General features: G+C 32.8%; 2 protein-coding genes across 4 annotated transcripts; both read left to right on the top strand.

The window, feature by feature from the left end:
* The first annotated feature begins 8,233 nt into the window (after nucleotides 1-8,233).
* LOC17877791 (casein kinase 1-like protein 6) lies at nucleotides 8,234-12,077 on the top strand. The gene is made up of 14 exons (XM_006282858.2): nucleotides 8,234-8,602; nucleotides 8,735-8,775; nucleotides 9,151-9,220; nucleotides 9,347-9,495; nucleotides 9,592-9,687; nucleotides 9,796-9,866; nucleotides 9,958-10,019; nucleotides 10,109-10,172; nucleotides 10,260-10,344; nucleotides 10,442-10,568; nucleotides 10,992-11,074; nucleotides 11,157-11,220; nucleotides 11,315-11,448; nucleotides 11,561-12,077. The coding sequence occupies exons 1-14, from the start codon at nucleotides 8,515-8,517 to the stop codon at nucleotides 11,861-11,863; spliced, it is 1,437 nt and encodes a 478-aa protein (XP_006282920.1). The 5' UTR covers nucleotides 8,234-8,514; the 3' UTR covers nucleotides 11,864-12,077.
* A 140-nt stretch (nucleotides 12,078-12,217) lies between these two features.
* LOC17879689 (TBC1 domain family member 15) lies at nucleotides 12,218-15,185 on the top strand. Of its 3 annotated transcripts, XM_023778950.1 has the most exons (12): nucleotides 12,218-12,349; nucleotides 12,550-12,711; nucleotides 12,810-12,905; nucleotides 12,978-13,081; nucleotides 13,210-13,409; nucleotides 13,534-13,656; nucleotides 13,743-13,831; nucleotides 13,921-14,026; nucleotides 14,114-14,211; nucleotides 14,404-14,649; nucleotides 14,750-14,833; nucleotides 14,914-15,185. In XM_023778950.1, the coding sequence occupies exons 2-12, from the start codon at nucleotides 12,601-12,603 to the stop codon at nucleotides 14,926-14,928; spliced, it is 1,272 nt and encodes a 423-aa protein (XP_023634718.1). In that variant the 5' UTR covers nucleotides 12,218-12,349; nucleotides 12,550-12,600; the 3' UTR covers nucleotides 14,929-15,185. The 3 variants fall into 3 exon arrangements, with proteins under 3 accessions (XP_023634718.1, XP_023634717.1, XP_023634719.1); XM_023778949.1 differs by lacking the exon at nucleotides 12,218-12,349 and having other exon boundaries at nucleotides 12,385-12,711; XM_023778951.1 differs by lacking the exons at nucleotides 12,218-12,349; nucleotides 12,550-12,711; nucleotides 12,810-12,905 and having other exon boundaries at nucleotides 12,994-13,081; nucleotides 13,217-13,409.
* Nucleotides 15,186-15,753: the final 568 nt, after the last annotated feature.

Below are 15,753 nucleotides of genomic sequence, written 5' to 3'. Positions count from 1 at the left end.
ATATATATATATTGAATATTTCATCATTATATTTTACTGTTATTCCTTTAATTTTCATCAAATCATTACATAATAATACTTTCAAAATATTCTCTTAATTCTAAAATGCCTATGGAAAATTTTATGAGGCATAATAACTTGAGCTACTGAAATAAATAGACATTTTTTTTTGCGGTATGATGAGATACCCGCATTTATGAGATATGACACAAAAGATACAGCTGAATTCACATGACCAAGCAATACTATCATATAACACATAAATCATATTATCAAACACGTGAACATCGATCTTTCTGCTATTGACCGCAATATTAATGAAATATGTGGGGCAAAAGCTAGTAAGACTATAAAGGCCGTCGCACTGAGCCAAAATATGAATTTCTACGGAATAAATTCGCCAAACGAAAATTTTGTTTTCTTAGTGTAAAAGCCAAATACTTGAACAGAAGATACATATATATACAACAATATTTATTTGTATGCAAGTGAAAAGAATGCTATTAGATCCGATTCTCGTTGGATTCTACTTTGACTTTATGACCATTGGTGTTTGTTTTTCAATATACTTTATAACACTTTCATGTTTCGATTTTTTTCTTCTACTTACATCAACATCGATCTTGAAGAAGAACATAGAAGGAACTATTTGTAACTATCTATTTGGTATCGATTTTTTTTTTTTAAAAGACCTAATTGGTAGTAATTCATTGAATCTAGTAATGTCTCGAATAAACATAAGAACATTCATTGTATCTCGATCAAAAGCATATATTAAAAACTCGATCTAAGTTGGATAATTATATGATTCAAAAGAAACAGTTTTGATTGTGATAAAGAACTAACATTTGACACACGATTAATATACATACTGGTACTCTATATATATATATATATATATTTTTTTTTTTGTAAACCTTACTCTATGCAATATATATAATTTTTATTTTTGGCATAATATGATTTTTTCTAGATAATTTCCTTAAATATATAAATGTTAAAGTTATAATCAAATAAGTGGACAAAAGATTTTGTCCTGACTTATTATTTTGTCATATATGAAAATAAATTCTTGATTGGAACATAATCTCTAATCATTGTTAGGAAAAGAACGCGACAGATGTATGAATGAGAATATTACAGTATTGTCTTTAAAATACAAATTAAACATATTTTTTGAATAAAATACAAAAATATAATGAATTTTTATCTTTAAGAAAAAAAAAACGTATAAGCCTCGTTCTCCATAGAGAATAATGCTGGAATGGACCAACAAATGTGACTAAAGCATAAAACATCAACGCAAAGCCGATGATAAGGAGACAAGCCGGCCTTTGTGTAACGCTTGCATTATTATGTTGATTAAAGATCCATAAGTACAAGTATTATTGTACAACTATCAGTTGATCCGCGCTCCACGCGAGAGGTTTATAATTTTGTTTTGTTGATTTTTTATTCATATTGTGATATTTTATTATTTTTTTAATTGATTTTCAAAAAATATTATAATTATTTTCTCTTTAATTATTATCTTTCAATACTCAAATTTGGATTAAAAGAATTTGATTCAATTTATGAAATATCATTTTTTCTTTCTTTTTGATCATGTTATAAACTAATATTTCACTTTCATTTTATTTTTCCTCTTTATAATTTTTATATATACAATTTCATAAATGTTGTTTTAGTCTACCATAAATTTAAATTTTACTTCCATTCTAAAACTCAGTAACATATTTAAAATATTAAACTATGATCAATTTAAAATGAAAGTTTAATTATATTATTACCACTAATAAAAAAAATTAAAATATTGTTTTTCTTATTTTAACATTTAATTTTTTTACATAGTTTATTTTTATTTATATAAACTTCCTATTTATTAAATAAGTAACATAAATATGCACTAAATGAATGTTTTAAATTTATTTAATGTTTAAATAAAAATGTGGTTTAGGTGGATGCTTAGGTGGCATCATGAGAAGAGAGAAAAAACTAACTTTATATATATAGATTATAAAGCATGATATACTATTCGCCTAACGATTACTAGTAACCATGACATGCTGAAATGAACATTAATGATGCCATGAACCCAAACTATCTAGCTCTTAATTAATTAAAGGCGGTCATGCGAACTTAATAGGACACGGCTGATCAAGCTTGTGGACATATACCCTGATATCAATATAGAATCCGACCCATGGAAAGAAAAAATCTGTAAAAATAGACTCTCTTCGATTGGGATATCTGATAGCTAGACATGCAAATGTTAAGCGACCGATTTTGATATATATATTAAAAGAAAAATGCACGGTAATACAAAGATGAAAGTGTAATCTATAAGACTAATATATTCAGAAGTACTAAATCAGTTGTGTCGTTGTTTCAAAATAATTGAATCCGGTGCTGCGATGTCTTGAAACATTACTAGATTCAATGAAACACAACCATCGATGTTTCACGAAGCTTTCAATCATTTCTTAGACTTGCAATAAGATTTATTTGCTCACCAATCATGTTTCAACTTGCATCATCAGTTCATCACAACATAGAAATATATGATTTATAGTCTTGCAATATATTATATTTTTATGATAACTAAATTTGGGAGTTGGTTTAAAGACTCGTAGGTTTTACTGTAGACATTTTGAATGTTATAAGAAACAATAAACCAAATTAGTCGAAAACGAATAATTAAAGATAACGTGTTGATAAAATAAACGCTGAAATCTATATATGTACTTACTTACATATAACGGTAGATGTATGTATATCATAATAATTATCATTATATGAAGAGATATCATGCAGGTTAGTGAAATGATATATAATTTAGAAAAGCCACTATAATTTTTTTTTAAAATATCCCAACCAGGGAGAAAACTAAAATCAAACGCTCCCGATGGTTCATGATGTGGCACCACGTGTATCTCTCTCTTTAAGGAAAGATCAGGCTTAATGTATTTTCTGCTTAATTCTACTTTAATCCATCTCATCATTGAAGATTAATATGAATAATGTTAATGTATTAGTTTATAGCTTTTTCAACTCTAAATCAATTGATAGTTTAGAGATTAGTCTATATCATTTTTTACGTTTTATATTGCATTTTTTATTATGTGATTCTTAACATAAAACAATTCAGTATTTAGATCATAAGATGCCTCTAGTAAACCAGATGTTCATCGTATATAAAACCACGTCGGCTCTATATCTTAAAAATTCGATTTCACAATGATAATGCAAAACAAGGAAATGAAAACGACACACTTACGATCAGGATGTGTACAAGTCTCACGAGACAAGCCTTAATCTAAGACTTTATGTCAATTTCCTCATATTATAAATTTTGTAGAAAATAAATAAAATACGTGAAAAAGGAAAAAAAATATTAATACACAGATGAAATTTGTATAATTGACATCAAAAGATTCGGAATGATGATATAACTTAGAAACATGGGAAATTGTTATCCACAAGTTATAAGCATCTAATTATATTCTCGATTGTGATTGGCAACATATATACAGATATACTATATACATACATCAATCTCATAATGCATTCAAGTATTGAACCCTATACTACTCTTTTCTGCTATGCTAGTTTACGTTTTTATGTTCCTCATAAGTTATAGAAGAGATTACGAATTTTTTAAAAGAAATTTAATAAAAATAAAATGTTTTGTTTACCGGCAGTGTCGATGATTGACATGATCATATATTTGTAGATTATTATTGGGCGAGGAAAAAAACCTTTTACGAGTATTTAATCGTAATCGAATTAATTTATGATACTTTAATATACTTTCTTTCTTTGTCAGAATAAAGCGAGACATCGTAATTTTACGGATCACCAAATGGTATCTTCTTCCTTCTTTTTTTCCTCTCAATAAAAAGCCACTTTTTTCATTGTTATCATCTTTTTCTAAAAGATATACATACATACATATTCATGATTTAACCTACCAGATAAAGTAAAGATTAAGATAAATGTTCTGTTTACATGCCTATATATATATACATTGCTAAACGAACTAATCTACTAATATGCTATAAACTGGTATTACTTATTTAATATTACAATATCTGTCAAAAAGCTGATATATAATTTCATTTTAACAAGGAAATAGTGGACCAATAAAAAAAAAAAAAAAAAAAAAAACAGGGCCAAGGTATGATACACATAAATTGAAGTCAATTTTTTTCTCCTGCTACTACCATTAAGGGGTTCGTTCCTCTATAGTTTCCACAGTCTCAACAATATTCCCTATATACAATATAATATAATCTAACCCTACCCTAAAAATTATATATATATATAATAATATAAGGTAATATACACCAATGATTAGTGTAATACAAAAAGGTGACGTGTAAGTTGGGATGCTTATACTCCCGACACCTGGATAACGTGCGCCAATATAATTCACAAAAAATATGTGTTTGTAATCAGTGTAAGTGACATTTCATATGTTTTGTATAATGGAGAAATACATAAATAATAGAGGTATTTTAAAAGAAGTACATATTTCTAGTTTATTATCCCTAAACTCTATTTAAAAATAATAATGTAAATAACAAAAACAGAATTTAGAATAGGTTCTTTAACTTTTTAAAATTCCTTTCTAAATGATTTGAGATCCCTTCTTAAACGTTTACTAACTATTTTAAGAATCATATAATTGGTATGTTTATAAATAAATAAATAAAGAATAGAAAGATTCGGTGTATATCTTTACAAAGAGAGAAAATAGTGTTGATAAAAGAGGGGCAGTTTGATTGGGGGAGGTTGAAGAAGCGTGTGATCGATAACTTTGAGCTCTTATGATTTATTTTTATTTTTATCATTTCTTTATTTTTATTTTATTTGTGCCGCCGCAATGCTATTGGACTTATTCATAGTTTCTTTTACGATTACACAATTAAAATAATTAGAATTCTAGTGGTCAATTTAAATCTTCAGGTTTTCCATCATAATCATATGAACTGATCTTATTTTATTTTATTTTCATTTTAGCCAACTAATTATTGCAGCATGTATATATACCCTCTTACATCTGCAACGTTAAAATTACAATTGAATTCAAGTTATAAGATAACACGAAGTTGAATCGATACATGCTTCATATGTGATCTACAGTATGTAATAACATTTGTACTGGATGCTTGCATAATTAATTGCAACCTTATATCCTTTAAGCTAATACAGTTGTTTAAGCTTAATATTTTCGGAAAACATTACATTGAAGACAACATGTAACTTGAAATATATTTTCTGATGTAAATATTAAGTTATCCATCGCTCATTTGCTTTTGGATTTTAAAAACTCACGACTTTTTGACAAAGTACCACAAGTTATGTTTAGAACTCACGTAAAAATAGAAAGGGAATATTGATAAATGACTTCAACAGTCTATAACCATTTTATCTTATGAGTTTGAACTTTGAATCATCTCACTTGTTATATGGTTCACAAAACTCACGTTCTGATCTTATGCGGTATAGTTTGGATGTATCCACTGCAGCATCGATCAATCGCATCCATAAACAATTTAAAACATCAAAGTGTCCTATCATTTTTATTATTATCATTTGATAAAACACCAAGGTTAATTTCTATATACACTACCAATTGGTTGATTTCTTCAACTTTCATTAATTACAAGTAAATTATGTGACAGTTACGTATCAATAATTAGCTTATGATTGTCTCGTATTTGAAACCATAAGAAGATGAATTTCATATATGCAAACAATCTAAGGAGAGAAATGAGACTTCGTGGATAGCATTACGTCCATGCATCAATAGGCCCTCAAAACACTAGAGCTAAGCCCTAGCTATAAGATTATACATATACCCACGCTATATATGTAATGTGTATTATATGTGTATGTATATTTGTGTGTGTCTTTCTCCTAAGCCTATAGCATTTGAAAGCTATAGACCAACCGAAGAGAGGTAAAGGAGAAGAAGAAATCTAATAAAGCTAAAAAGGAAGAAAAATAAAGAGAGACATCACTTCTTAGATATATATTTTTTTCGCTTTTGGAACTTCAACCTCATGGGGCCATTAACGAATATTTTGTTGTTTTTAAAGTTTTTTTGTTTTCACTTATTAACATTTCTTAACTGAGAAATTTACTCAATCTCTTGGGGTCGGGTTACTTTTATCAGTTTGTACTATGATTGTGTCCTAAGACCATCATCAACGCTGGGTTGTTAGGTGATTCTTAGGCTAATCTTAGGCTAAATTTAAATCAAAATACAATTAATAACATAAGAACCGTATATTATATAAGCTCAAAATGAGAGTGGAAGAGGTGCATACGTGGCAAGCTAGGATTGGCTTTGCTGATAAATATATAAATGATTTTTTTGCATCATTTTTCTTTCTTCTTTCTCTCTCTCTCTTTTCTCTCTCTCTCTTCGCGAAAAAGAAAAACGAAGAGATTTCTTTAATCTTCATTTTTCTTTCTTCTTTCTCTCTCTCTCTTTTCTCTCTCTCTTTCTCTCTCTCTCTCTTTTTGCAATAATTATTAAGTTTTTAAAATTATAAAATTTTTAATTAAAAAAAAAAATTATTTAATCTTAAGATCCATTAGTTAAGAACCCACCAATGATCTTGCATAAAACCATATAAACTTAATTCAACTTTTTAACATCACTTTAGTCAATTAAATTACTAAATATATTTAAGGATTCATTTTTTAAGGATTCTCATTGATGATGCTCTAAGCCTTACACTCAATGAAAACGGTACTTTTATTTCTTTCTTTGGATTGTGTCCCCAACCTTATTTCGATTCTGTGTCCATAAGATTTAGAATTACTTTAAGAAAATGAAAAAGATATCTTGTACAAAAATACAAAACATATTTCATCTGTCTCTAAACTAACTCTTGGTTACAAAAAAAAAAAAAAAAAGCAGTCTGAAAATAAAATTTAAGTAAAAAAACATAATTAATTTGATTAACTACCAACCAACAGAATGACACATGAATCTTAATCACACAAGAAAACACAATTATAAAAAGTTTATTAAACGATTATGACATAAATGTGTCCGGATCCATCCGAAATCCTCTTAATGATAAATAAATAGGCGACTAAGTGTTACTAAACTAGGTTATCTTATACGACGATCAAGGAGAAACAAAATGAGTCAAAGATCTTTCACACTTAAGCATATTCCTTAGCTGGAACTAATAAAGATACCATTGCTAAGACAAATGAAAAATAAAAAAGTAATGAGAAGTAATTTACAAGCTTCATTCGTTCATAGAACTGAAAAAAATAAAAAAAAGTCTCAATCTAGACGTTTCGGGTTGATTGGAGAACGTGGACTACCTAGACCTGCCATTGACGCTTCTTCAAGACTTCATCTCTGACCAATAGCCTTCACGAGACACATTGATGTGTCTATGTGCAGCAGCAGCAGCAGAAAGAAACCCCTCTACACACACTTCCAAAATATTTACACGTTGCAAAGTGGGCCAAAGACAAGTGGATCAGGCCCAATGACTTCAACGTCCCTTCCTTGTGATAAGGACAAGACAACATACGCATAGGTACATTACCTAAGCAATGAATGAATTATTAGCATTTATGATTGGTATAAATGTCATTAATAATGATTCTCAAAAGCTAATCTCTAGTCTGTTTATATATATTCCTTTAAAAAACTGTTTTCATTTGTTTGGGACCTTGATCGTAACCCCGTGTAGACCAATATGTCCGACGGAAGAAAAAACAAAAGAACCAATGTATCATTTGATATATACAATAAACTCTCAAGAACACATACCAACTAATCCCTGAGAGTTTGTAAATGTACAAAGTCTCCATCACAAGTAGATCTTTGGCAACCAATCTGGTTAGATGAATTTCAAGTTTTCCACTTTCGCATGTTCCGAGGGATATGTGCAGCAGTGCTCAAAGAAACCATATCTTGCTTATCAACGAAGGATACAATAACTGTGAAAGATCTTTTTTCTCATCATTCTAGAGAGTAAGTGTGAGGAAGTATCAAAAACGCTAAAGAGGCCTAATAGAGTCACCACACTGAGATCCATATGTATGTGACTACTGAAGCCTTTTAGCACTAGAAGCGAATTCAAGAACTTACGACAAGATGGGCCTTGAGAAAAAAGTTTGAGGCCCATATCTTCTTTGTCTTTCTCTCTCTCCATCAACATGGTTTACTGGGTCAACTTTTTCACCCAGAAATCAATTCGTCACCTTTGATTTTGGGAATGTGACAAAAATCAATCTGGGTTGTCTGATTTCTTTTTTTTCTTTCCTTCTATGACTTTCTGTCTGATTCGATTGTTCAGGCGATTCAACTCTTCTTCAACGCCCTGAGTCACAGGCGATTCATTTTTTCATCTTCCTTGTCCCCGTTGACCTGTTTCGATCTGAAATGGTGTTTATGCTGCTGTTGATTCCAAGTTAAAAAAACAGAGACCTTTTTCAGGTGGATTTGAATGTAAAATTAGGGGTGTTCATTGAATGGACTTGAAAATGGATAATGTAATTGGGGGCAAATTTAAGCTTGGTCGGAAGATCGGTGGTGGCTCTTTTGGAGAGCTTTTTCTAGGTATTTTTTTTTTTTTTTAATCGTTTCTATGTGATCTGTTCTTTTGTGTTGTTTAGTATTCAATTTTTTGGATTACCTGTTTTTTTTTTTGCCATGTTGAATTGAAATCTCCTTCTTGAATGTATATTTCAGCTGTAAGTCTGCAAACCGGAGAGGAAGTAGCTGTAAAGCTGGTATTATTCAACTCTTTATCTTCTTTTTCATTAGGTTGTATCAATAACAATGTGATTTAAGATTGAGGGGACGAGTAAAAAATTAAAATTTTTAACGCTTTCTCATCAAATCTGTAGCATTAATATTTGGTGGTACTTGAAATAGTCATTATGGAGTAGTTACTTTATTCAATCTGTTAGCTTTGTTATTTTTTTTTTTTGAGTTTCGTTTTCTTGTTTTTGTGAGTTAATCATGGGATAGGGAGTCTCATTGCGATAATCAGCTAATGTTTCATATTCCATAGTTATCACAAAACTCATATTTTAATGAGGATTTTTTGCTGCTAGGGAATTCGACAACAGATTATTTATCTAACGTTTTGTTAAATTTTGAAGGAGCCTGCGAAAACTAAGCATCCCCAACTTCATTATGAGTCGAAGATATACATGCTTCTACAAGGAGGAAGTAAGTGTACAACTCTGAAACGAGTTTCTGGTCAAAGTCTGCAAATTCTATATGAAAGAAAAAAAACATGCTTTTAGCTGTTTGTTAGAATATGTACCTGGATCTAATTTGTTTTCTGTGGTGAAGGTGGCATCCCCAGCCTCAAGTGGTTTGGGGTTCAGGGAGACTACAATGCAATGGTCATTGATCTCCTTGGGCCGAGTTTGGAGGACTTGTTCAACTATTGTAATAGGAGGCTCACTTTGAAGGCAGTTTTGATGCTTGCTGATCAACTGGTGAGTATTGTCAAGTGCTGCTTTCACTTTTTCAAGGCAGAAGACATAATATTTTAAGTTTGGAGTTCCACCTAATAGATTTGTTGATTTTTGTAGATTAGCAGAGTTGAGTATATGCATTCAAGGGGATTTCTTCACCGTGACATAAAACCTGACAATTTCTTGATGGGACTTGGTCGTAAAGCAAACCAGGTGCATTTTTTTGTACACTTTCTGTTATGCTAGATTTCATCTTTTTCTTTGTTACTGTTGATATGGTTACTAAACATGAGCTTGCTTTAAACATAATTTTGTATATAGGTGTATATCATTGACTTTGGCCTTGCAAAGAAGTATAGGGATCTTCAAACACATAGGCACATCCCATATAGGTGATTTATGGTGCTTTCATGTGCATGTTATACCCCTTTCATTTTATCTCTACTTATTCTTACAGATATCCTCATGCTGTTTTCATTACAGGGAAAATAAGAACCTTACGGGTACAGCAAGGTATGCTAGTGTCAACACTCACCTTGGAGTTGGTAAGCAATTAATAGAACAACTTGAGATCTGCTCCAGATTTGTGTATACAATTCCTAAAAACTGTGGCTGTTTGCAAATTTGTTGGCAGAACAAAGTCGGAGGGATGATTTGGAGTCTCTTGGTTACGTGCTCATGTATTTCCTGAGAGGAAGGTTGTGCATATAGATCCTTTTTTTTTCTAGTATCTCTTTGCACTTACTTGTTCTGGTCTGATTTTTTCTGGGATTTTCTGGGTTCAGCCTCCCATGGCAAGGACTAAAAGCTGGCACAAAGAAGCAGAAGTATGATAGAATAAGTGAGAAGAAAGTTTCAACTCCTATAGAGGTATGGTAAAGACATAATATGGCTTAAATACCCTTGACTGGATCTCTATCTCATTTTCACATAGATCACAGGTTAACTGTTACTATACTTGTAACAGGTCTTGTGCAAGTCACATCCACCCGAATTCGTATCATACTTTCAATATTGCAGGTCTTTACGATTCGAAGACAAACCAGACTACTCATATCTAAAGAGGCTATTCCGAGACTTGTTTATCCGTGAAGGTTTGCGTTTTCATAGGCTAAACTTTTACTTTTTAGATATTAAGTAACGTAGCACTGTTATATTTATGTTAAGATCTTGATTGTAGATACAATGAAGCTACTTTTTCTTAAAAATTGTTTGCCGGTATATGTTGTCATTATTTCCAAAAGATTGACAATGTCTCCTGGGAAGATTCAGTGTTATGAGTTCCCGAATTGTTTTTCAGTCTTTGTTTTGGTGATTTTCTTCTTAGGAACATCACTGTGCAGTTCAGTGTTTTGAAATGTTTGTTATACCAATGTTTTTCTTTTATTACCCGCACTAGTTACTTTGAAATAACAATTCATTTAGGCAGAAATACCAATTTAGTAGATATTTTAATCTTTCTTGAGATCTCTATAAATGTTTCACTCTTTAGATAATAAATGGATTCATGGTATCAGGTTATCAGTTTGACTATGTATTCGACTGGACTGCATTAAAACACCCTCAGAGTTCCAGATCCCACTCCAGCTCCCACGAAAGGGTGAGTACACATGTCTGTAGGTTTCGCTATTGAGTATCAAGTGTCCATACTCACTTTGATTCTGTATTGATCTCTTCTTCAGCATCGAACCAGCAGACCAGGGATGGCTGCGGGACCGTCTGCTGAAAAACCTGAAAGGATTTCAGGTAATCCTATACTTTCCAGAGTTAAGAATCATATAAATCTGCTCAGCTAAGAGGTGGTTGGTTCTGATATTTTGATCCCGTCTATACTTTACAGTAGGGAACATCCGCGATAAATTCTCAGGTGCGGTTGAAGCATTCGCGAGAAGAAACGCAAGAGGACCCAGTCCCCATCAAAACCATACCAGACATCGAACTCTTGACGAAATTCCTTCAATGAAACCTGCTGTGGTAAAACAATAGAACCATCCCAGTTTGTATATCACAATTCCGATAAAGAATGTGCATGAAATCTGAACACTATTGCTCATTCTTTATATGTCAATTTATTTGAATTTGTCAGAATATGGTATCTGAGAAAGGAAGAAACACTTCCAGATACGGCAGTGCTTCAAGGAGAGCAGTAGCATCAGGGAGTAGGCCGAGCTCATCAGGAGAACAAAGGGAAAGCCGAGACTCGAGCCGCGTGGCCTCAAGCGGTGGCAATGCCCGACCATCTGTCTTTCAGAGAACCCAAGCGGCAGCTGGTGTGAGTGGATACGAGTCAAAGACAGCATCTGCCTTTAACCGCGACAGAGTGGCTGCTTCTAGGACAGCACGTGATGATGCTCTCAGAAGCTTCGAGCTTCTTTCCATCCGCAAATGAAGAAGCCTTCAATGGGCTCTTATCTGTAAATTGGATTCTTCTTCACATTGTATGTTGTTTGGTCCTCCGTTTCCACGAAACTCCCAATTTTTCATGTATTATTATTATTATTGTCATCTCTGGATTTTGTATCAATTTTTACACACTTTTTATTGTAATCACGACGACTTGTTAAGCTTAATTCCGTGTATCATACCATTGAACTCTAAACTAATTTTAATTTGTGTTATGAGAGGAGAAAAGTATGAACATTATTACTCATAAAGCGACGTCGCTTAAGTGTCATTCTACAAACTAACGTGTATACCAACAATCGTCGTTTGAAATCGTCAAGTTTAACAGCAGCCCCGTCGGTGATCTTGTCGTGACTCAGAGAGGCACTCTTCCTCGCTCCAACATTTAAATTCTCACTGTTTCCAACATCGATTGACCAATACAAGAAGACCGGTTTTAGCATTCTAGTTTCATGATTTTGAATCCAGCAAGGTACATAATTGATTGCTTATAAAGGTTATGTTTTTTGCCAGAACGTGCAACATGTTTAGATTGTCATCTCCTGAGTTTGGGATGCTTTATGTTAATGGGAGTTTTAATTCGTTGTTATTTGTTTGTTGTTGGAGAACCTTGAATTTAAGTTGCGTTTAAGAAAGAAGAGATTTTGATGGTTGTTGGTTGTTTGATGATAGGTTTGCTTAGAATCTGGATTGACCCAAAAACCAAAAAAGCTGAAAGCTTGAATGATTTGCTGTGCTTATATGTGGAAATCCGGAGGAGAAGATTTGCAAGGTTTCTATCCAGTTAGATCAGAATGTGTAGCAGATGTTCCCAGGACCAGATTTAAATCAAGGGTTTGTCTTTGTGTTTTTTTTTCTTTCACACAATCCATGTTCTTAATGTATAAAACTTGTTTCCAAGTTTGAGTCTTTTCATTGTGGGATTTGATCAGGCTGGCAAAACTTTAAGTGCTAGAAGATGGCATGCTGCGTTTACTGAAGATGGACATTTGGATATGGAAAGAGTTCTTCGACGTATACAGAGAGGGGTAAGTCTATTTTGGTATCTAACTCTCTAGTTTGATTCTGTGGCCTTGTTATTTACTTGGATACGATTTCAGGGGATTCATCCTTCAATCAAAGGAGAGGTTTGGGAGTTTTTGTTAGGAGGTTACGAGCCGGATAGCACCTTTGAAGAAAGGAACAAATTGAGGAATCACAGAAGGTACTACTATTGTCTTTAGTTCTGTCCTTCAATTTATTTATCTTAGCACAAGTAAGTTTGGTAGATCCTTTTGAGTAATGTTTTCTCCTCCGACATGGCACTTCGTATTGCTGTACTTATTATCTAAGGGAGCAGTATTATGCTTGGAAAGAAGAATGTCGACAAATGGTTCCTCTTATTGGTAGCGGAAAGTTTGTCACGATGGCGGTTGTTGCAGAAGATGGGCAGCCATTAGAACAATCATCGGTGGAAAATCAAGAATGGCTTGTAAAAACCGCTATTACAGACAAGCGTGTGCTCCAGTGGATGCTTGTATTGAGTCAAATCGGTATTGTTACCTACTCCTAAAAAAGTTTCTGTTCTTTAGCATTCTGTATAAGTTTTAGAATTCAGAACCCATAGATATGGCAAGTGGCTTAAAGAACTGCTAATGAGGTAGAATTTTGTTGCAGGTCTCGATGTTGTTAGAACAGATCGGTATCTCTCCTTCTATGAGAATGAGAGTAATCAAGCAAGACTATGGGATATTCTTTCTATATACACATGGTTAAATCCTGATATTGGCTATGTTCAGGGTAAGTTCACCTTGGTGTTAATGCTGAATCTTACAATACAGGTTAACATATAATAGAAAAGAAAATTAATTTCAAAGTTTTTCTAGGAATGAACGACATATGTTCCCCAATGATAATCCTGCTCGAAGATGAAGCCGACGCTTTCTGGTGCTTTGAGCGTGCAATGCGAAGACTAGTAAAAATCTAAAGCTTTTCTCTTATTTATCATCCCTGGGTTTTGTTGTTGTTTTCATGGTTTTTGGTTTTGGTTTCCTTGAATTTCAGAGAGAAAATTTCAGGACAACGGCGACATCAATGGGCGTCCAGACTCAGCTGGGTATGCTCTCTCAGGTTATTAAAACTGTTGATCCACGACTCCATCAACATCTAGGTACTCCTTCCTTTTGCCTTCCATTGAGCTACGTTGTCTCTAGCACTTCTCATGGTTAGTGAAGACGTTATACTTTTTCCACAACAGAGGATCTCGACGGTGGAGAGTATCTGTTTGCTATACGAATGTTGATGGTATTGTTCAGGAGAGAGTTCTCCTTCCTTGATGCTTTGTACCTTTGGGAGGTAACAAGTCTCTGTTTTTGTTTCCACTTTGGTTACAATAACTCATCCCATTTCTTGATGTCATAAGCTAATTCTGGGGATGTGAAATTGATTTCCGTTCACCTGAGAGAACTCAGTTCATGTTCTTTCAGGGTTTAGAGTGTCTCTTGATCTGAGCTGATAATAAGACTGTGAGATAGAATTTTGTTTCAGCTGATGTGGGCTATGGAGTACAATCCAAACTTGTTTGCATCATACGAAAGACCAGAGAACAGAAACAACTTCTCAGAACAGGATCCAAGGTTACTGAAGAAGTATGGAAAGTTTGAGAGAAAATATGTAAAGAGTGGCCAGAATGAGCAACACAACACGCTCGCTGTTTTCGTAGTGGCAAGTGTTCTTGAAACGAAGAACAAACGTCTCTTGAAAGAAGCTAAAGGCTTAGACGACGTAGTTCAGGTCTCTCTCTATGCCAAAGCACCTTCTGAGAAATTCAACTCTCTCTCTAGCTCGAGTTTTATGGGGATATAGTTGTTTAATTCTCTTTGTTTGGTTGCAGATATTGGGAGGTATAGCAGGTAATTTGGACGCAAGAAAAGCTTGTAAAGAAGCATTGAAGATTCATGAAAAGTTCCTGAAAAAGGTGACAATTTTGTCTGATCAAGTTCTACTTTTCCTACTTCTTACTAAATTACTAATGTATAAGTTGAAACGTTCTTGCAGGCCAATAGGCAATAGACATTGCTTAACCTTAAACCATCCATTTTCGGGTTTTGTTATACCCATATTGATATCTATCTTCGTCTGAGAGGATGCCGATAAATCTTATGGGAGGGATTCTTTTGTTCTTTCACTTTTGTTTTTTTCTGTTCCTATGCATTTGAATTTTCCCGGCTGTATATCTTATACATTCGTTTGTTGATGCTGTGTGAGCTAAAGATATTAAACACGCGTGCCGTTTCACCTTTAATAGAAGGAACTTCGTGATGTTATCATGTCCATCGTCTATGAAATCACACGCACGTTAGCAAGACAAAACTGTCATGGCAAAAAGTGTCACATTTTTGTATCCACTAAATTTTCAATAATACGACGTTAAAAAGTTTCGTAATTTTTCCTTCACACGGCAAAGTATAAACCATAAAAGCAAATTATATAGCGTAACAAAACGTAATATTAATGTTTAAACCATATACAGTAAAGAAATTACATAGCCAAAAATAGGTTTGTTAAACAAAAAATAAATAGTTACAAATAACAAAAACCAATCTCCTCCCTTAAAAATAAAATTAGTTGTAAGTTATTCATTTGATGGTAATCTATTCTCTACACTACTTTCTCTTTTAGTTTTTATTTTTCGTTTTTGAATTATTCAAAAAATCTAAACCATTGAGTTAACGAGAAATTCTAAACAATCTTAGTTTTTTCCCCCTCATTTCTCCATAGCCATTTTGCTCTTCAAACATCAAGAAACATTTCTTCTCTTGTTTTGATATCTCTTTGGTTGAAGCTGCAATAGTTTCCCCCTCGTCTATATTTTTTTCTTTCATATTCATCAAAACA

Source organism: Capsella rubella, unplaced genomic scaffold, assembly GCF_000375325.1.
Source record: "Capsella rubella cultivar Monte Gargano unplaced genomic scaffold, Caprub1_0 scaffold_7, whole genome shotgun sequence".
Taxonomy (NCBI): Eukaryota; Viridiplantae; Streptophyta; class Magnoliopsida; order Brassicales; family Brassicaceae; genus Capsella; species Capsella rubella.
The sequence above is the reverse complement of the archived record's forward strand: the minus strand, read 5'-3'. Positions and strand labels throughout refer to the sequence as shown.